Below are 24107 nucleotides of genomic sequence, written 5' to 3'. Positions count from 1 at the left end.
TAATAGGGTCCCGTTTTTACCCTTTAGGTACGGAACCCTAAAACGACCACGCTCGCAACTTCAACAATGCCCTTGTTTCATCACGCTGACAATTAACTTTATGCATTAATTTTTGGAAGATGACAATCGATTTTACTTTGCGTGAGATTCAAAATATTCAAATGTTTTTAATAAACTCACCTATCTATTCTGCTACTACCCAGAAACTACAAAATTGCACAAATAAACTTGGCACGTGCACCACGAGTGAAAACGCCGCATAAGAAAACCCACAGGGTGCAGGCTGCGCCAAAATGTGTCGGAACAAATCATGAAAAATAAGTTTTACGTTATTTACTTACGCCGCCAATTTTATTTTTGTGAGTAATTCATATAAAGAATTTAATTAAAGAGTTTAATATACATTTGGGCAATAAAAAAAATGTTATAATATTACGTTTTTCAACTATCATTATTAAAATATTGCAAATGTCACATTCTTGCAATAATTTCGTATTGTTGAATAAACACGTTTATTGAACAAACATTGTAAAAAATTGTTCATGCATGTAGCCCATTGTGATCATCATAATAAGTTTTCATTATACCGAATTATTTACCTTCCAGCACTCTCTTTTTCACCTTCAGGGTTTTGACCACTCGACGCAAGCGCAGGCGTGGCTCGGTCCGCGATTTCGTCGCTTTGCTGCAGGTAGCTAAAAATACATCCGTTCCACACCAATTTTGGTGGCTAGCCATAAGGCGCGCGTGGCGCTGTCGCCACCTAGCAGCCATATATGTAACAGACGCGTTTTGTTAGAGAGTGAGTCTTCTGTACCTAGTACTATTATTTAATAATAATTTATTGATGTACCCGTGAATGGGTTCCAGCAGGCGTTCTACATGACATCAAACCTCTCCAAACGACCTCTACGTGTTGGATCTATATCCCCACGCACGCCTTATAAATGACCGGGCTCGAAAGACCCGAGAGTTTTAACGGAGACACAAATAATAATAATAACGGCCTCCAAAATGTAATTTTTTAGTTCTCCGGAGTGTCAAAGTGAATGTTTACCCCGGTGGAATGCAATCGTTTCCTGGCTTCTCTAACACAATAGAGCATGTTGACAACTCCTAGAGACCCGTTACGGAGGCGCTGTGACTACTCTGAACTCTGAGCAAACAAGCCGGCCCTTCCTGCTACTAAATATTTGTACACGGTCCGAGCTGCGGGGCACTGTGTTCATGTCACTTCAGTTTAAAAAACTAACAGACTTGTTCAAGAGTTTATTCGAAAAAGTCTTTTTCACTCTGTTTTTGAGTACACAAATATAGAAGCTGCAAACAAAATGTCATCATTTAGTTATTCGTTTTAGTGACACGATGTAAAATGTGTTAAGATTTTCATACTCTAAATGTCATTGTGCCCAAAAGTAACTATAATATAACGATCTACCGCGGTGCCTATAATACCTTCTGCTGCTACTCTTCATAGAAGAACTACTTAAATAAAATTCATAGTTTAGTTTGCAATGGTAACATAATAACTTCTTTATACAGACAGACATAATAATATGAAATACAAGTAATCGCAGATCAAATCAATTTAAGCCCTTCTAAAGGCATCTATTTACAAGTAGCTCTGTAATGCATAGGCGATGCCGCTATTATAAGAAGGAGTGTTTCTATTTTAGAACATCAATACGCAATTAGTGGCAATAGATCATAGTCAGCTCCCAAAAGCTTTGTTACAAATTGCCTACCAAATTACTTTGAACTTTCATCTGTATATGAAACAGTACATACCTCGGTCTTAGTTATTCTGGTGTCTGTATTGTCGTTCCTGTCTGTTTCATAAATGAGTATATGTAATATTTAAAACGTCTTAACTGATACGGTTTATCTCCAAGTATTAGTCGTTATTTATGAACAGGGTATACAGGAAGTCGAGGCAATAGTTAGAAGTGTTTGAACAGCGCTCATTCCGACCTGTTACAAATGTTACAATCCTTTGTAAATTAAAGCTATACTTATCGAAGTGAACATTGTTTCGTGTTTAAACACAAATATGGAACAAGCACTTCTACTTACATAAGTTAGACTAACTGTACTTGTATCTGTCGATGTGGGCAAACATTTTCCATTATTTCTTTGAGTTTTTAAATTTTCACTGTATCACTATTTTTTTATTTTGAACTTGTAATGGTGTCCCAAAGTACAGATGTAGTGAATAATCCTTTCCCATCGTATTTTCTCGGAATCCTTCGTATTTGTCATGCTACCTACTTCAGTCTACCTCAGTACTTTTTGTATGAATGTTTTGAACGTACGTAAAATTGTAATAAAAATATGTTCTTATGGCATCAATACCTATAGTTCCCATTAAGAACTCATTCCTATTTCATCTTTGAAATCATATTATCAATAATATCAATTGATAAACGAGACGTCTCAACTCAACGATGTAGTGACAGAGTTCAAATCTATCAAGACGGTCCCCAGATGGTTAACAACAATTGCCTACGATGCTGAGATTGACAGATACTATAGTACCAATTTGCGAGTTCAATTGGATTGTTTGGTTTTATTATCACTAATGAGTGATAAAAAACCAAACGTTTGTATTTATTAAACGTTAGTACTATTTAAAGGGGGTAGGCATTTATTATGTATTCATATTTGTTATGTTACATAGGTAGGTACGTATAATTAAGTTACCTACCTGGAAATTGTCTTCAAATGAAAAGAGGCAATCTGCTCGATTCGAACTATAAGATACGTCAATTAATAGATCTAGAAATGATATGGATTAGATGTGTCAGTGTCAAAAGTGACGTTCTTGTTTGAAGAAACGTCACATTTAACATTGATATTATATCTAATCCATATCGTTTCTTGATATATTAACTGACGTGTCTTAAAGTTTGAGTCGAGCCGAATTAACAATTAAATAATCAGTTATCACCAACTTAAACCCCTTCTTGTACCCAACCTAACTTAAATGGCTTAGATACTAGCTTGTTTAAATATTTGCTTAGAAGCCACGTAGTGACATTGATAACTGGATGCTGATACGCAATAATGTGTCAATCCACATTCATTTTGCAATATGATATCAACTCAAAAAAATTTACGCTTAGAGTTGACATTTTATTGAAAAATGTATGTACCCACATTGACACATTTTTGCTAAACACTATCCAACTAACATTCATTTTTTCATTGATTTAATCTTTAAAAGGCGGCATTACTTAATAATGCAGAGCATTTTGTAATAATAGCCAACCTTCGGCTGGTCATCAAATTTTGCCCAACTCTAGTCTTCAGTTAGATAACTCTTGTTATTTGTTTGATCTAGAGACAGAATATCCAAATTGAAACTCTATTTTGAAAGAAATTTAGTATTGTTCATCTTCACGGGTCCATTAGATATGATTGCCCCTGACACATGCATTAAACTCTTTAAAGCATGCAAATTAGCGCACGTGTCCGTCTGCCAAGGTTCAACTCAATTAAGCCATCGCGACACGTCACGATCTTAATAGACGTCTTCATACAACTAAGACGTAATCTACACTCTCTGTAGCTTTTTTAGCCTCTTAAGTCCCCGCGTACTGATGTAAGGGCTGTATGGCTGGGGTATGGCTTCGGCATTCCAGCTGACTGTTGGGAGGAACGCGCGGAGATGAGACCGGAGTGGCGTCGTAAACTGCGGGAAGGCATAGCAAAGCATGACGAGCTCTGGCTGGACTAATTCAGGCAGAAACGTAATCGCAGAGCTGCTGGACCACCCCAGGAGTCAAGACACGTCTGTGATCGATGCGGCAAGAAGTGCCGATCGGCCATTGGTCTAAATCATCGCAGTCGATGTAGGCTGTAGACTACCTCCTCAAAATACTTTCTTCAGTCGCTGCAACTATCATCTGCAAAGATGCTGTGGCCAATGATGATGACTGGTGTAAGTATAAATTCAATTCGAGTCGTGAACTCTTACAGAAATAAAAGAAAAACCAAATCCAAAAGCAGAAATATAGCTGGGTAGCCAAGATGAAAATGGTTGATATAAAACGCCAACCGAAACTTATAATCCGAATCGGAATAAAATCTTAACCACGTAAATTTAATAAAATTTAGGCTTATCTATTCTAAATATCTCGCGGAGTAACTAATAGATCATACATATGCAAAGGAAAGGCAGAGTCATCTACAAAATCGTGAACAAGAATTTTACAAAGGTATTTGTTGAAGAGAACTTGTAAGAGAACGTCTCTTAAAAATATATAGGTACCTAGCCAAGTTACAAATTAATACTTACTTTTGAAGTTAATGCCTTTTTATTCCTTTTTTCGACGGTATGCACATAGCTTTAAACAACAGCAATTTCGCGGTTAATCTAAAATGACAAGTAACGCCCGTAGCGACCACTTCATTGCCCTAATTGTTCCATTGTCCTTATGACAGTCTACTCTGGATTTCAAACTGTGACTTGTAGAGGTTAGCCGTGCCACTCCCTATTCTACGTGCCCAAATTGGCGTAGAACTGGTAGAGTGGCAGCCATTTTAAAATTTTCAATGCTTTTATGTATTCTTTCGTGACTTCTCTTCATCAATCTCCTCGTCAATAAGTAACGCATCATTGAAATGTGAGTACAGGAGCCCAATGCATTAATTAACATCAAATTATGTTTTTTTTAATCACTCAGACTAACTCTGAAATTTAGAAATGCGTATCATGTTACATACGGTAACTGTTAGATCAAAATAACTTACGTTTGATGTAACAGGATAACCGTGTTGCCGGAATCGGGTTGCGATGTTAATGTACTAACTGACGGCTTGATTATTTTTCCGACCTCATTAGTTGGCTAGCATGAATCCTTACGCGGCAAGTAGGTTACCTAGATAGCGCTTTGATGTGTGTATCGGGATCGGTGTGGACATAAAATAAACATTAACGATTTTATGTTCGAAAATAGTTAGAAAAGCTGGTAACGTGATTTTTTATCAGTAGACGAGGTATTGTAATACCTAAGTTTAATTTGACAATATTTTTTTCGTCTAGTTTCTAAAATATATAACTCTAATTATTAATTATTTGAGTATGAAAGTGACATATTATTGGCTGCTATAAAGTGACTTATGTACAACATTCCACTATTTCTCTATGTACCTCACTTCACTTTTCTTGAATATCCAATGACACTAAATTATAATCACAGTAAATTATAAATTAATCATCAGTTTTATGTCGCATTTTATGAGCGTGCGTTTAAACGGCCTGTATAATTTTCACTTAATAGCGTAAATTGATTGGCTGCCGCTCTGTACGGGTCGAGAATATTAACTAAGTAAAAGCACTAAAATGACACAATGCAACTGAATTTAAATATGACCGACTGTTGAAAAATATTTTGACTGGAGTTCAGTGAACTTACCTACCATTTAGTATTTCGAAAAAGCTAAACGTCTACTACTGGCGATACCTATGTAAAATTCATATTGCATACTGCATAATATACATAATGTGTAGATTTACATATACAGGTAATCTCCAGTTAAGCGGCAATGCATAAGTTATATTATACAATTCTAAGAAAACGTCTATTCTCTAGCATAGCTGAGCTGAGAGTAACGTGCTCTATTAGCTAGAATACGACAACATTTTTTGTTTACAAGCAAGCAAGTGCATTGCATCAATGGCTATGGCAGTCACGTCTTAGCGGCTGAAGTGACATTGACTTTCTTGTCTCGGTACTGATAGCGGCGCAGCCAGCCTGCGCCCGCGTCGGCACATGTCGGCCGCTCGCTGCCTCGCGCGCGCGCATCTACGCTGCGACCGCCCGCGTGCCGGGCCCGCGCCATGCCCGCAGTGAAAGTATTCAACATATTCGGCGGACAGAAGCCGTCCGAGAAACATCCACCCGCCAAGGGGGCGATGCAAAAATTCTACAGGACATTCTCAGTCGGCAACGAGGCTTCCGAAACTAAAGGCAAAGTGACCGCGATTGCCGCGTGCCTCGAGAAAAGAATCAGTGAACCCGCAGTGAAACTTAACAGTGATAATGTGCAAAAGTTTTTAACTAAAATCAACGTTAATGAGACTTTTGTGAGTTCGCCCGATAAACCGCGACACCACGCTTACGAAAATGTAAACATTGCCGGCGGGAGTGTACCGCGGGAAGAGAAACTACTCGACGAGACTAAAGGATACTGTTCGATCTATGAAAATATCACTGTACTCGGTAAGGTTGCTGCTTCGAGGGCAACACAAAAAGAGGCAGATATAAACGCCGAATCAAAACTCAATAAAGCTCTTGAATCTTTCGATAAAATACTATCCGAATTTTCTACAAGCACATCGGAATTCACTGTGAATAAAACCGAATTCATTCCACCTAAATTACAAAAATCGAAAACCTGTAGCATCATAGAATCTCGCTGTATTCTAAAACAGTCTAACTCCGATCCTCAAAGTGACAGCAAGAAACGAAACACTGTTTCACGAAATAATTCTATAGATAAAACCACCAGTCTCTGGAATCTTGACGACATGAAAGGAAAAGAATTAACAGCTCCTCTCATGCCGCTAACTCCGACACCTACAGACAAGATGAACCCAGATAAGTATGCCACTTATAAAATATCATCTAAAAACTTGTCTCGGACGAACGGCATTAAAACCGAAGAGTTGAAAAAACTGGATGTTAAAACAAGAATATTGAAGAAAACGTTATCGAACCCGCCGTCGACTCCCGTTCCGGTTTTATCAAAGACAAAACCAGTAACAAAAAATGTCGTCAAAAAAGTGAGTGACCCAAAGAAAACAAAACCTAAGGTATACACAGATAATGGATCGACAAACACGAAAGCATGTTTAGAACGGAGAGAGCCACCCAAATCCCATATGCTTAAAGCTAAAAGTGTTTGGGAAATAGGGAACGAGTCAATGGTTTCATCGAACTTAGAACGAACCAAGTCGACCACTTCTATCGCGGGCTCTCCCAGCAAGATCCCGGTGATCAGGAGTCAGATGCCGCACAACAAGTTTAGCAGTACAAGGGCGCTATTTTCTCCCACTCCGGTTGATCTAAATAATATAGACCAGGCCAGAGAGTGTGCTCAGAAAAAGAAGGTAAATGCGCCTAGAAAAACTACAGACAAACCTGATATAATTAAACAAATAAAACAAAAGTCTTCACTCAATCTCAAATCGGACGTGAAGCGACAACAACTCGATAAAGCAAAAAAAGATGACAAAAAAGTTCTTTCAGCTTCGACTCCGTCTATACGAGACTATACGGATGAAATAAGCGCGATGCGCGCTAAGCTGCAGCAAAGAAAAATAAATAACAAAAAAGACATTGTCACAGTGATGCCGGAGCTCAAACGAAATGGAAATGAACCGGATGAAATTGATTCGACACTATCACCTGTCAAGTCCATTGTAAAAAAAATAGAGCTCAAGACTGCTATGGAATCAAAGGCGGATCCGGCACAGTTTATCAACTGTAAGGTGATCCCTGTCGTGCACAAGGAGTTTTGCGTGGCCAACACGACTTTTCATAACCACTTGAGCACACTCGTCGGCCGACAAATCAAGTACACGGAATCCAGAGATGACGTAAAATCCGTGCAAGTTGACAATATAGTTCCAAAACACGCAGAGGAAAAGATATCGGACTCTCACTCGGACTGCAGCGACGACTCCGGTCACGTTTCCAACGATGCCGCGAACGATAACGACTCGGCTTTCGATAACGTGCACGACATGAGCCCTGTGCGCACCGATATGGACGAGGTGGATTGCAAAATTTTCGACGGTCCTAAACAGTTCAGGATAGATGTGTCGGAGAATGCGAGGAGCGTGTGTCCCGTGGTGGGCCGCTGCGGGCGCGGCATCGAGGTCGCTAGCGGTACCCGAGGCACCGATGCTCCGAAAGTGGACGAACAGGTACGCGACGCTGTTTACATACAGATACTTACTACAACAAATTGCAGGTTGTCTATGAGATGCTGGAGCTATTGCTACCACCGGCATTAGCTCAAATCTCCGCTGCCGATAACATATCTATCTAACCAATTAAACTCGTATAACTTGATACACAACTCGAAAGCTGTTTGTACTGTGTTTTATACTAACGACGCATACGGGTCAGCGACACCATACTGCCTATTTTGCTTATACTCGATATATTTAACTAATAACATACTTGGCACGTTATGTTCAAGCCAAAAATGCAAACGTGCAAGCGCATCGATGAATAACCTTACCATGTAGCTATTTAAATTTAACCATCTGTCTGAATTTCAAATTAGTGGGTCCTTTCACATACCTACATGAATTACCATAATATATTAACGACGACACTCATAAATTATTCGATATTTATTATTCGCGACTCATAATACCAATGATCATAATTCGTGAATAAAATAAAAGTTCCCGAAAGGCAATTTCGCGGAGTCGCCTAGCATTACCATAAAAAATTATGAACGGTTTGCATAATTTGGCTTCCGTTCTCGAGTATTGAAAGCTTACCCGTAGTTCTGAACGGTTTTAAGTAAATCAATAACAACAGAAATTATGTAATAGTTGCAGGCGGTAATTCTCCGTAACCTAGAATTCGAAATATTTGCCAGTCGAGTGCTTAATTTACATAAGAGGAAAATTGATTGCACTGCGTCCCGTTGTCGTTATGTAATTATATGATGTTTTAAACACGTTCTTTCAGACGTTATGTCAGGGAATAACGTAATGTTTAAAGATCTTAATAAGTTGCATAACTTAAATAAATGAGCCCATTACTTGGGCCCTGATTTGTGCTCAAAAACGTACGTGCGGGACATGTTTGGGAGATAATGCGCATGGGCAATTTATCGCATACGAGACACGCGACAGGTGCACCGCAGGGGTCATTATTTGGCCGCTTTATATTCGCTCTTACTTTCACTGAACGGTTTTAAGTCTTTATTTTGTGTCGTCTGATGTGGTTTGGCGCGCTCTAGATTATGTGAGCGCTCTTTGTTGTAGAAATGTAGTTTACTTCATTCATAATTACAGATATAATTGCGCAATCATTGAAGCTTAACTTGTTTGCATCCGTCTGTCCATCTCCTTTCAGTGTAAACACTGCTTTCCAAGATTGAAATGCAGATCTCACCCTCTACTACGTGCTGGACTGCAGGTAAATCACCTGTCACTTTCCGTTTTTACTTTCTCACTTCGCGATGTCACAGCAAATATTACGTGCAACGAGCTATAGAGGAAACTTGCAATATTATCTATATGAATATTTATACTATGTCTACAATACACGTTGTTTACAACGTTTACAACTCCGTTATTTTCACCGCATAGTGCATTTAACGTTGAACACTTGCGTTTAAAGTAATGAAAGGATTCTTTATTGATATTATTTGACTTTCTACTCGCTGGTTGGTTTTACTGGCTGTTTGGAAATCAATTAGCGTCTCGCCGCTACATTTATAACCTGCAAACTGGTAATGGAATCGTTGTAGGTATTAACATTTTGAAAATAAAGATATTCAGTTTCCTTAAACAGGGAAACGCTAGTAGTACGAGTATGTTGTCAGTAACATTTGAACAACACACTGTCGTGAACGGCGTACGGCACTCTCCACAATAGCGTATTACTACATATAACTTATTCTGTGGATGTTCTGTGGTATTAGTATCGAGAATGGCTGTATACGTAATGTGTCTTTGAAAATAAAGTTTTGATGTTGACAGGGTATAGAGTGAAATGTTAATATAAGAATCGTTACTCGGGATAAAGAGATAATTTAAAAAATTACGATGGTAATTAAGATGGATGGTTCTATCCAAAACCCATGGGCGGGGCCGTATGTTTAGATTAAATGCTCAACGTTCGTGCTTGCCTTAATAACACCATGTTTCATAAGTGATGAAATGCCTTTAATTGCATTACATAACTAAGATATATGTCCGATACGCCCTCAGGCATACGCTTCGACTCATCGACTTTTCACTGCATGCATCGAGATGAATTTAGCAATTCCAATTCAAGACACAATTCTCGTTTGCATTCCTTTCAATGTACCAAGTCACGTGTTTGATTTCGTACAAATTCGCTCTCGGACATAAATTAGACAATAGCCACGTACATATATTATGCTTCGCATCAATTCTTCGTATCATATGCCTATCACGCACCAGCTTTCTCGCGCAATGTTGCGGGGAAAGCCGTATCCTTACGATGGAGCTTTATATTTACTTGTAGTTAGCATGTTATTTTGTATACATATATCGCTATTGAATTAATAAAATAAAATAAATAAATAAAATCACTTTATTTCAGACACATGTCCATATAAAAATTATGCTAAACTTAATATAAACTAAAAACTTAAACTAAGAGTTGCTTCAGTCGCCCCGTGACTAGTCTTATAAAATATTTTATATTAATTTTACAATATATGTACTCTAGGTACTGTCACTTTTTGACTCAGCTTCAAGCATGAAGCCAAGTAGCAACTTTATAACGTATTTAAGGCTCTTATTAACGGCTCAGTATTTAAATTAATTTGCCCTTATCTGAGACGCAGTGCAATTGATTAAGCGGTCTGAACGAGTCTTACCATAGTAAAAAATATATTTATACAGACTTAAATAAATATAATGTTTTTACCATCGTCGGCACAACGTCTGGTTTCTTTTAACCGCAAATTACCAACAATCTTTCTCCAGTTAAGGCTTCGTATCTGTTGAGTTTTATTTTAAAATGCAGAACGAGTTAAGCGAGTATAGTACCTAATAATACCTACGTCTTGTTTGCGGCGTCTATATTGACTCTCTTGTCTAACTTGTTTTTGTGTTTTGTGTTTGGACAATGTGTCTTGTAAAATGTTGGTGAAGTAAGCTTAATGCGGTCCAGATACTATCGGTTCCAATGAATTACTTCGAAATGTTGATATTACTATAAACAGAGTGCAGTTAATTATTTTAATAAAGTATTATTAATTAATTTGATATTCAGATGCTGTTTATCTCGCATGACGATGTTGAATTGAGAAGACTGCCTTCTCAACGGCAATACGGTTCATTATTATGTTATGATAGAAATATATCAGCATATTGTATAGTATCATTATATCATTAAAACTTATACATATTCCGGTCGTTTACGACTTAGGATACCTATTTAATGCTCATTAATATGGAACGTGTAGTACCTGGTCTACCTAATAATGCATAAAAATTATAAAATTATTGTAAATAGTTCTAGAATCCATGTCTGACATAATAAGAAATATGTATGGGCAATAATAAAAAGAGCTTAAAATGTATTATTGATCTAACTATAGAAGTGTAACTCCAAGTAACAATCCAAATCAAACTTACAAGTTATAATATGTCGAACAAGAAAGTCGGCGCGCTATCTTCTGGCTCTTAATAGCAGTCTCGTAACGTGTTTCACTTTTAGCAGCACGGTTACACGGTAAACACATAATTATACACATTGAAAAGAATATCGATCGGCCGTCACTCATCTCTTGCAGGCCAATTCGGACGTACCCTGACATCAAAGTCATATTTGAATCATGTTATTTCACTATTGTGCGTCTCGACCGCGTCAATTCTTGTACAGATAAGTACGAACGAAATGCACGATAACTGAATTAAATCAGTTAAGTGGCATTCTGATATTAGTGATCGAATTGGCCTGTTGATCTATCCGTCGCTGCCAATTCATTGTGTGCCTACTATATCATTTAAGGTTGCTAACTTATAAAACCTCGCTCAAATATAGATTTTAATCTCTAATCTACAAGATGCAAATTGGAATAACAGTTTTTATATGTCATTGGACATGTCAGCGTGCAGATTTGTACATTTTGTTGTATTGTCTAGTGGGGAAAGTTGTAATTGTTACATCGCGAGCTTCCAATTTCTCGATAATTAACGACTTTTGTTATCGAGATTATTATGAAAGTTGTATGCGTTTAATTTCCGTATAAGTATTTCATTTTATTAAAATTTATACGGATCTATGAACCGTATTCGTGTAGGTTTTAAAATGCCTGACCGGTAGCAGAAATTAATATGGGCATAATAATAAGCTTAGTTATTTGTCACGTTCCAAAAAAACAGGCCGGGAATTGCTTGGTTCGCTCATTAGAGCGAAAACTTTCTTTTACATATGGTTGTCCAGTAATTGTTGTAGTAAAAAATACACCTAAGTATCAAACTTATGTCTGTAACATTCATATGTATGCAACATGCAGACATGGAAGTGCATTATGTGTACAGCACTGTACCTAAGCAATAAACGACAACATAAAATACATAAATGTATAGACGTACCCCCTTATTCATAAACGTCTACTAAAGTTGACAAGCCGATAATAATCGTTTGTCACTTTCCATCATACCAATACGTCGGAAAGGGACAAACGATTATTATCGGCTTGTCAACTTTAGTAGACGTTTATGAATAAGGGGGTTAAAATTTAACGCTAGTGATGTAGCAGTTTTATTTTTTATTTTTACTATATTATACCTACCTACCGCGGTAGGCCTAAGAAGCGCTGGCTGGACGTCGTGACAGCGGACGTGGAAGAGAATCATCTCACACCTGAAGATGCCAAAGACCGGGCAAAGTGGAGAAGACTGAGCAGGAAAGCGGACCCTGGCGCTGGGCCGGGAAAACGCTAGGTTGAAGAAGAAGACTGTATTATACCTACGTTGCTGTATAGAATTTCGTCGTGGGTTATTTAAAGAATAATATAAGAACAACATTGCATTGATTAACACTAATTAAACACAAGAGGCTTAAGAGACAAAGCAAGCCATTAAATAAATTAATACAAGTGTTTTAAATGGCAATAACATTGCTATACACGCAAGCATTAAAGGTAATAAAATTAATGTCTCAATCATTCTCCATTATCCACTTTATTTACGACAGTACTCCAATTTTACTACGACACGCAAGCGTTCAAGAGAAATAGTATAAAGTTAGGCCTTTGACATTAGCAACCTAGATTTCATCTTAAAATGGCAGCCGCAGGTGGCGCAGGTGCCGGCCGCTTTGCACCAACTAGCCCACAAACTTGCTCGAGTTTCCGTCACACGATATATCAACTTCCTACACATCACTGTTTTCAGTTACATTGTTTCAAATTTGGACTCTATTTTGTACACGACTCGGTTACTTTTAGCAATTTCTTATAGGAACAGATACGAGGTGTAGTTACTCTGAGTGCACTCACTCGCTCGCCGTGTATGGCGAAGTGATTTGTAATATACGAGGAAACTGACAACTTTCTTCCGCTCTACAACTGAATGTGGTTTAGATTTATCGTCGTGGGTACGTTTGATTACTTTGCGCGGGTGTCTACAATAAATTATGGCTTGTGAGTGACAAAAAACGTTTGGAGACAGGCAGGTAGGTATACTATGAGTAATACCAAATTAAGATTAAAATTTAAAATCAGTTGAATAAGCTGTTTCTGTAACATAGTGATATACTTCCTTTTATTGTGAATTAATATTGTACAATTTTTCCATTGTGACTCACATTTTGTTAGTTTCATTAAAACGGCAATGTTTTAAGTGATTCGTTTTTGTCCGGTTCAGAATTAAACATATAATTGTTTAAGTAAATATTATTCAATATCTTCTCATTTTGCTTCATTCAGTATTGTCCATACTAAAAATATAAATACGAAAGTAACTGCTTGTTAAAACACTGATTTAAACTTTCACGATTATTAAACATTATCAAAACTGCACAACGGGACTTAATCGCGTATTTAAGTTTTAAGATTTACCTCCGACGTTTCGAGGACGGCGTTGTCCCCGTGGTCTCGGAGAAGACTGGCTCAAGTTGACATCAACATCTTCTAGCCGCGCGAGTTTTTCGAACTACCCGCACACCTGCTGCTGCTGGAGTCAGGACCAAACCACTGGATTGAGCTGCATAACCCTAAAATCCTCTCCACGGATCGCCATTTCTACAGTAGAAAAGTGCGGGAAGCCATTGAAATCAAAAAACATTGCAATTTTAATCGGGACGAGGGTTTTAAGATCTCATCCACATGGAATCCAGTCATTAGTAAATGTAAGCGGAAACGAATATCGACAGTCGATAAATCGAATATCGTTAGTGTTGTGTGTCGACAGAGTGACATCCCTAGTGCGCAAAACGTTCAAACTGATAAACAAGATCAAGTGCGGGTAGTTCGAAAAACTCGCGCGGCTAGAAGATGTTGATGTCAACTTGAGCCAGTCTTCTCCGAGACCACGGGGACAACGCCGTCCTCGAAACGTCGGAGGTAAATCTTAAAACAAAGAGCATATAATCACTACGTTTTAAGAGTCGGCACTCTCGAACAATCCTCGAACCGAATTATGAACGTACATATCCCAACACACCAAATACAGGCTTAAAGATCTCGCATCCAGGCCATAATTGTTAAAAAAAAAAACCACACACAATACTACCAACATAAAAAAAACAACGCTAGGGCTCGACACTTCCAGTGCCTACTGTTTATCGATATCGATAAATGTGCGATACGTGCTGCTGTATTTACCTACAGTACTAAATAAAAGAACATTATATACATATAAACAATTTTATTTTACATGATAAAAATAACATAGTTTATTATTCAAGTAGGCATATTACAATATGCTGAAATCGTGCGCATTCTTTTTTAATCTGGTCCCTTTTTATTGAAGGCACTGGATGGAGAATGATTTCCACAAATGAACTTGTTTCCATTCAGCTTTTGAATAGGTAAATAAATACGCCAAATCCTTATTTCCTTTTCCTCAGCTTTGCCCATAATCGACATCTGAAATAAAGAGATTATCGATAAAATTGATCGTACACTATTCGTGTCATAGGTTACTTAGTTTTTTACTTAAAAATACTTTATTCACAAAATATTTTCGTTTTAATCATGGATTGTACACGACTAAAACTAATTAAATTAGTAACTGTTAACGACTCAAAGTAAAAAATGAAAATATTGCATACAAACATCAGTTTACCGACCTGTTCGGATCAAGTTGGAAATTTGGCCAAAAATGCGTCAGTAGTTAGTCTTCTTACACACCCACTACAAACTTCACATTTCCTTAAAGATTTGGCCCCCATTTAAATAACAGCTAAAGTTATTTTACCAATTACAATAAAAAATAACCACGTATTTCCACGTTCACGACAATTCAAATGACGTTTGACGTTTTACTACCAATCATACCAACCTAAAGAAAAGTAAGTATAATACGTCTATGTTAAAAGCAAGTATGGTATGTGCCACCAAAATGCAACAGCAGTCATTTTAATTCGATAAGATTATTTCTATGCCTCAATGTTGGTAACAAGGGCTTTCATAATTTATCAAAGTATGGGGTGTCGATGGGCTGTCTTAAAACTTAAATACGCGATTAAGGTGGTTCGCTTTTCATACAAAATTCAATCAAAGCTCATTAAGTAACTACACACTATTAGTACACAAATATTTCCGCATTTATCTTCTTTCGAATATTCGTTTGCGCGAAATTAACAGGAAAACAATGTTTCATACAGAAATCATGCAAAAATCATAGTTAACTTTTCATCAATTTTACGTATGTGTGTGTCACAAATGTCGTGTACAGATACATTTGCGACGTTGCCATACCATTTCCGACGTTGCCGGGCCGACCACGGCTCGAATTTGGAGTGCCGTCATGTTTAGTGCAATTTTGTTGACACTGATATTTGACAGGTAGTTAATTGACCTAAGCGAGAAGTTCGTCAGCTTAGCTAAGAACTATCATGGCGTGTTATGCAAACAGTCACTTTTTTGCTTGCAAACGGAAGATTCCCGGTTCGATCCCCAGTCATTGTATGCTGGAACATAACTTTTTGTATTTTTGTTACACCTAAATTTCGTATTGTTTATTTATTTTTATTTAATTTTTCTTATTATCATAAATCGATTATTAAGTATGGGCTACACGTATTCTTTTATTTTTACAAAGATAATTAGAAATTATACTCTTCCTAATCTCTCTGATTTTTACAATCAGGACATCCTCACTGCAATAAAAACCGGGCAAGTGCGAGTCGGACTCGCGCAAGAAGGGTTCCGTGCCATAATGCAAAAAAAAAAAACAAAAAAAAGCAAAAAAAAACGGTCACCCATCCAAGTACTGACCACTCCCGACGTTGCTTAACTTTGGTCAAAAATGACGTTTGTTGTATGGGAGCCTCATTCAAATCTTTATTTTATTCTGTTTTTAGTATTTGTTGTTATAGCGGCAACAGAAATACATCATCTGTGAAAATTTCAACTGTCTAGCTATTACGGTTCGTGAGATACAGCCTGGTGACAGACGGACGGACGGATGGACGGACGGACAGCGAAGTCTTAGTAATAGGGTCCCGTTACCCTTTGGGTACGGAACCCTAAAAAGAAGTGTATAAAATTTCATGTGGTTAAAAATAATGGATTTTGTCTATGAATGAAAAACACAATTATTACTATAGTTTGTTTTTTTAGCATTAGAAATAAGGTAAACAATTTTGACGTGTCTTTTAATTGAAAAACACATTTTAAAAATAAGTTACGGCAAATATGTAACAATTATAAATCTAATACGATCATTTATATTCTTCTGCTTTCATAAGTAATCGTTTTTGATTTTTAAAAAACCTGATAACACTGAGTATGTGGGGGAAGCGCTGCTGGCCTAGCGGAAAGCAATTCGGAGGTCGCGGGTTCTAACCCCGGCTCGTACCAATGATTTTTCGAACTTTTGTACGAAATAGCATTTGATACCTATTTATACACCGATACCTATTTTTCGGTGAAAGAAAACAATGTGAGGAAACCGGACTAATCCAAATAAGTTTACTCTCTGGGTTGGAAGGTCAGGGCAGTCGCTTTCGTAAAAACTAGTGCGCATGCCAATTCTGGGATTAGTTGCCAAGCGGAGATTGAATATCTGGGAGACCGACCAAAGCTTACAAAACATAAAAACTCAAAAATGCGCGTTTTCTCATAGACCTAGCTAAGAGATCAAACCCCTTATAGCAAATTTCATCGAAATCGTTAGAGCCGTTTCTGATACCATCCAAATATATAAATAAATAATTATATATCTAATAATTGCTCGTTTAAAGGTAAGATAACACAAAGGAGAAACAAAAAGAAATTACCTACTCGCACCAGTCTTGAACCCCAACCCTCTTGCACGTATTTCCACGAACATACCGTTACGCTATTGCAACATACTTACGTTGTGTGAAATTGTCTACTACAAGGATCACGGAAACACTGTTTGCATGTGTGAGTAATAGTAGGAAAAAGCGTGACAGCAACACTCCGTCGAATTAAAAAGGTGGTTTTTGCACAATGAAGTATTCAATGTTTATTTTAATAGTTCAATATTTACTTAAAGAGTGCGCGAAACATACTTTTAAGTATACAAATACCAAGACCATTTCACAAAAAAATTAAATCTGAAATTTTGCAAAAGTGGTGCCATCTAGCGAGAGTTAAGTTTTGAGTAACCTAGGCGAACCACCTTAAGTCCCGTTGTGCAGTTTTGATAACTGCTTGTTAGCCGTCAGTTGTTTTTTTACGGCTAAAGCAGTGAAGCAATTTTGAAGAAGTTTGTCGAGAAAGAGAAAATATTTGTAAGCTAGAGCTTGACCTACGAGTAGAACTTGATGGAGATAACTCAAGACTACTGACACGTGGAAGGAAGAAAAACCATCAGCAGTAAATAAAACACAATGAAGATCACTGACTTATTTGCGTACATCTAAAGTCGATAACATTCGATGCATTATTAAAGATAGTTTGATGTATTTCTGTCCCGCCTTTCTTAGATAAGCTTGTTATGATGTTAATTAAGCATAACACTATTGCGCAATTCTGCAGCTGGTGTCAAGATTCTATTTATAATTATAGATAAATGATAAAACTGACATGTATTGCAAACATAAACATATACAATACAACTATAATATATTTATAGTCGTACAATAGTTATTTTTACAACGAGAGATCAAAGTTTGATATTTCTTCGAGCGCTTATTTTAAGTCCGTGCAAGTGAAAGATTCTACATAATAGATTGACGAGCGTAGCGAGCACCGACTGAGGGGAAAAGTATATATACAGTATATACATACACTTGCACATTATAGGTCTTAAATATTTTTCTGAGACCTCTTTGTATGATACGTTTTTACAAAGTATTTTACGAAAATCACAGTTCATATTTTTCCGTAGGACGGTTTGTTGATGATATAATCCAGCATAATGCGGCATGCTGCATACTTATGTTGGATTATATTTTATCGGAAATTTTCCGACTAGACTTAGGCTGGAGCATATCTTGGTCTACTACATGAAATACGTACCTACTAATATCCAGTCGAAAAATTTCTAAAATTTGCAAAATTTTCACTTGAAAAAAGTCGGAAATTTCTCCTCTTTTTGCGGGAATGGAAAATTGACCATTTCCTAAGCGGAAAGTAATCTTTTGTTTCCTGTGGAATTTTCCTGGAATTTCCGAAAACATTTCAAACTTTTTAGTAAATTTTCACAATTTTCATATTTGTATCCCAGCCTGTGTGTATTTCCGAAGCTTTCTTAAAATTTCCAGTACTTAGCGCATCCTGCTTAGTACTTAAGAAAGCTCTCAGTGAAAACTTGACCAGCATATGGGTCATACATTGTTTCCTCAGTTTCTCGGTGCAATTAAACGACACGAACGTTTTCTCTAACGACCGCCTGTTGGCTAAAGTAACCTGTTATTATGTTTGCTTGTTGCGAATCGGTCGACAAAACAAATTGCCTTTAAAGTATTGCTTGTAAGCTGTCTGAGTATAAATAGAAATAGCCGTGCTCATACAACTTGCAAACAGAAAGCTTTGTTGCCAAAAAAAGATGTTTTAATACAGTTGCGAACTTGCGAACTACTTGTCCGTGTCTTTTCTCTTTCTCGGGACTCGTAAATAATAACACACTTTCCACACTTGCATTGAAATGTACTATTATACATTTTAGCTGCTATTTATCTTAACTATCCATATATGTAGTTAAGAGTTAATCCAGAAATCACTATAAATACTCCGGAGTTCCATAACGATTTACATATTCACCTTGCGAAATATGGTGTACAAACTACACTTTTTTCAATCCAACCCCACATTTTCGCTGTTGCTCGCATAAACATTGCAAATATTTAAACACTTCAGATATTTAGATACTTATATAGCTTACAGTATCAAAGACACTCCCCAATTAGTCAACTTTGTAACTACGCCTAATATAGAATATCGATTAGGTATATGAACTTCATAATGTCTAAAATGAAAACACCCATATTTTTCGCTACCTTTGCGCTTTTCCGTGCTATGTTCCCATATGTTCTGCATCACTGTACGCGGGTGCTAATAACAGTGCATGTTTATCTCATCTCAGGTCCGCTAGCGGTACGACACTGACAGCCCGATTCGAAGTTTAAGATACGTCAGTTAATAGATCTAGAAACGACGTGGGTTAGATATGTTAGTGTCAAATGTGACGTTTCTTCAAACAAAAACGTCACTTTTGACACTGACATATCTAATCCATATCGTTACTAGATCTAATAACTGACGTATTTTAAAGTTCGAATCGGGCAGTGAACCGAGGCGTTAGCTAAGCGGTGAACTAGATGTTTGCTACTGTTTACTTGGATTCTTAGTTTCCAGTTAGGGTGGTTAGAGGAATCATGGCTTGTCGGTCGCGAGCGTAAACAAGAAAATGGGTTTGTTTGTATATGCAACTGTAACTTGTTATACAACTATAAAGCTGTGCTGCGACAGAGCTAGTTAAATTCTGTTTTAAGCCGTAGATACTAAAGTTACAGTTCGATGGGGCTGATTGAGTATTAGATTGGGCAATACAGGTATCGTAGAGTTTGAAATATAAAGACAAAGCTAAGATAGATATTTTGCCTCCGCAAAATTCTAACTACAAGTTTTTAGTTTTATTTTAGATATTTATCTAGTGCGGCATAACTTCTAAAGTATACTTAAAAATAGCATAAGGAAACAAAGTAATAATTGCCTTGAACTAGCCTATGTGGCAGCTCTCGTTCCCGGGAAAACCTAAAAAAAAAAGATGACGCTCGGTAAATTTATAAAATCATCATCGTCTTCCTGGCCCCTGTTTCACCAACGTGACAGGTGTGACGAATTGTAAAATCACTGTTGCTGACGTCACAGGCATCCATGGGCTACGGTTACCGCTTATCATCGGGCGGGCCGTATTCCTGTTTGCCACCATCATTGTATTATTAAAAAAAACTTTATGATATCGGAAAAAAACAGATATTTCTCTTGCTAAGTTTATGACAATTGTCACAAGAAACACTACAATTGTCGCGAAATTCCGACATATAACTCATTACCTGTCAAGAATTACCTACAATTCTTCTAAATCTTTGACAATTGTCAGAAACTTCGCAGGAGAAATATCTGTTTTTCTCCGATATAATAAAGTTTTTTTAAATAATACAATGATGGTGGCAAACAGGAATACGGCCCGCCCGATGGTAAGTGGTAATCGTAGCCCATGGATGCCTGTGACGTCAACAACAGTGATTTTACAATTCGCCGCACCTGTCACCGATGTGGAATTGGGGCCTGGCATTGTCCCGGCATTTGCCACGGCTCATGGGATCCTGGGGTCATGTAAGCAAAATAACGAAGTACCCTGACAAAAGATATTATTAATTTATAATTCAATATACCTGTAGAAAAAGTAATAACGAAATTCCAATAGGAAACTTAGGTAACCTTGTTCGTTTATTTTGAAAATAGCCCGAAAGCAACATTGCTCATTGAATAGATAATCCGGTTACATTGGCACTATTGTCCGGACAATCTACCTCATTGCGGCACTGCCCTACTTAGCTGATTGAGGCATAAAGGCAATGTCTGATGAGGCTTGGCATCCTACTGCTACCGGCATCGAGTTACCATGATACGAGTACAGTAATATGATAGTTTATGATCTTGTTATGAGACGCAACGAAGCTTGGGATCATGTTTGATAAACAGATTTGGCTTCTTTCGATGTTTTGAAGTATGTTGAATTCGATTTGAAAAAAAATTATAAACTTTCACAAGGTTGCTTGGGATTATAATCAGAATTTAGTTTCTATGGTTGTTTTTGAGTAATGTTGTATATGAAATATTAAAAGAGATTTATGAATAATCACTTTTTGATCATAAAAAGATATATGATAAAAAGACATTAACATTTTGGAATTTATTTTGTAAAAAATGAAATTGAGATGTGATTTCCTATATATTGCAATTTCTAGTGCACTATTCCTGTCTACTTTGTCATAGTCACAACTGTCAACTGGATTGTAAATCCCACTAAAATTAAGTGATATAAGATCTCAAAGACCTGACCAACCGACACAAACTGGCCAAAGAAAATGAATAAGAATGCAAAAAAGGCGTTCTCTGTTAAGTATGTATTAAGGTACCCGAGATCTTCCTTGAGTCGCGTATTCAGCATATTTGGGGTTCGCCTGGAAGGTGCCAAATAAAAAATACAAGAAGTTATTTAATTAAAATTCGCGCAAAATCGCATGACTACGAGTATTTATGTTGCTTGTACACATTACATATAAGTCGTATTAAGTAGATTTATTGGCCACTTCATGTATGAGTACCTACTGACTTTATCGCACAATTACCTTGCAATAGGAAAACTAAGTGTTTTCAGATAATACGAAAATAAACTTTTATCTAATCAACATCTAAAACTGTATTTTGACGACCGGTCTGGCCTACTGGGTAGTGACCCTGCCTATGAAGCCGACGGTCCCGGGTTCGAATCCTGGTAAGGGCATTTATTTGTATGATGATACAGATATTTGTTCCTGAGTCATGGCTGTATTCTATGTATTTAAGTATTTGTATATTATATATATCGTTGTCTGGGTACCCACAACACAAGCCTTCTTGAGCTTACCGTGGGGCTTAGTCAATTTGTGTAAAAATGTACTCTAATATTTATTTTATTTTATTTATTTATTTATTTATTTTACTGCTAAATATAATAAATAAGAGGAAGCCTGAAAGTTACACCCATAGTAGAAAAAGTAAGAGCGAATCGCCTAGCGTGGTGTACGGGTATGTGATGCGGAGGGATGAAAGCCATGTGACGAGAAAGGTATTACGAATGAATGTGGAGGGAATTCACGGGAGAGGAAAACCGAGGAAAAGGTGGATTGACTGTGTGAGAGATGATATGAAACGAACGCAAATGAATGATGAGATGACGGGCGAGAGAGAGGTGTGGAAGAAAAAGACATGCTGCGCCAACCCCAAAGGGATAAGGGCAAGGGAATGATGATCTAAAACTGTGTTTTGCTACTTTCAAATTGAAGCTTTGAAGGTAAATAAAACAATAACAAATAACTTACGATGTTAGTAGTATCTTTTTATAGTTTTATCTTTAACACACTAATGGTAATGGCGTTTCAATCGAGACCACCAAGTTGTGTCTTTGGGTTACTACAACGTAATTTGATCCATAAATGGATGAGTAGCATTAGTGGTTGTATCTCGTTATCATCGTCGAAAGTTGATGATTCACTCACTACGCAGTGTCAATTTCTATCTGTGACGTCAAGTGTTATGCCTTCTTTATACTTAGCTTAGTACTGGGTCGAGTATGTTTATATACACATTTTGTGTTACAATGTGTTATGTATACACATTTTGTTCTCAGTCCATGCGTCTTCCATAACGATTTCGATTATTTTGAATCTATTATTCTGAATTGATTATTTTGATCTAATCGTTCTTGGTTGTGATCCCATTGACCTCGTTAAAAGGACGTTATGTCGGTCTACAGCGGATAACTTTGTGGCGACCTGCCTTTTCAATAGATTAGCAGCATGAAAATGCTATCGTTAAAAAAATGTTGTAAAATGACGTAGGTATGTACCTACTTAGTAGTAGAAACTCACTTATCAAATCATTCGAATTGAGCAGCGTACATCAGCCTTAAATTGACTATTGCGAGTTAGTTACTAATGCTGATCATTGGTTTTGTTATATAAATGAGAAATTGACTTTCTTTTTACGCGTTCTGCGTTGCAATCGCCTAATACATGGTATTACAGGAACTTATTGGCAATGGAAGCTATTTCCTGAACGATTTGCACGTTTTTAGTGCGGTTGGATCATTTATCACCGATTCGATTTTCCTGGTGGTTTACAATGGCCGTAGTAAAAATCAAGTAATGCTTATTATGATATACCTACGTATATTAGGTATATTTGGGAAGGCAGTAGGTGGTTTATTTGGTTACCTCGATTGATTTTGTGTTGCTAAACCTTTAGTGCTCAAAGTATTGTGTCTAATGTGTCTTATTTTAAATTCAGTGGACAACTCCTTCATGTACCTAGTTAGATAAGTTTGCACAAATTAATTAGCTTTTCAAACTCATGACTGACGATGTGTTTTCTTGTTCCAGATTATGTTCCGCGGCGGCGTCGTCGGCGGGCTGGACGCGCGCCGCGACGCCGCGCTCGCGCGCGTGCTGGTCCGCCTGCAGGCGCGCGCGCGCGGGTTGCTCGCGCGCCGGCGCGCGCAGCGCCTGCGCACGCAGCACACGGCCGCGCGCTGCGTGCAGCGCAACGTGCGCGCGTTCCTCGCCGTGCGCGACTGGCCGTGGTGGCGGTTGCTCGTACGGGTTACCCCGCTGCTGGCTGTGCACAGGACCGAGCATCGGCTTAAGCAGGCCCAGGTATGTGCACTTGTTTTTTAAGAACGAGCCTACATTGTTTGTAAGTTTTGATAAGTCTAAGGTGTATTTAAATCAAGTTTTGCAGTTAGCTTGTCAGTTGCCATCATAATAGCCAATTTTATCTCCTTATGCTCGCAAAACGAATCGACTGCGGCTCGCGACCAGCACGTTTACAAATTATGACTGATAACTATAGGTAGGTACACAAATGCCTATTTATACCTATCCTCATATTATAAAGTTATTAAAACACTATCCTGACGCGGCAGTCCCATTAAAGGGACACGAAAATAAACAGACAAGCAGACG

At 37.6% G+C, this 24107-nt stretch overlaps 1 protein-coding gene across 1 annotated transcript in view; it reads left to right on the top strand.

Annotated features, from left to right (window-relative positions):
- Nucleotides 1-24107, top strand: part of LOC134674755 (unconventional myosin-XVIIIa) — a 323832-nt gene that overhangs the window by 242591 nt on the left and 57134 nt on the right. The window contains exon 22 of the mRNA XM_063532886.1: nt 23526-23798. Coding sequence (XP_063388956.1) covers nt 23526-23798 — 273 coding nt within the window. The remainder of the gene's footprint in view (nt 1-23525; nt 23799-24107) is intronic.

The sequence above is a fragment of the Cydia fagiglandana genome, chromosome 20 (genome assembly GCF_963556715.1).
Source record: "Cydia fagiglandana chromosome 20, ilCydFagi1.1, whole genome shotgun sequence".
Classification (NCBI taxonomy): Eukaryota; Metazoa; Arthropoda; class Insecta; order Lepidoptera; family Tortricidae; genus Cydia; species Cydia fagiglandana.
Note: the sequence above shows the minus strand (reverse complement) of the source record. Positions and strands in the feature narration are given on the sequence as shown.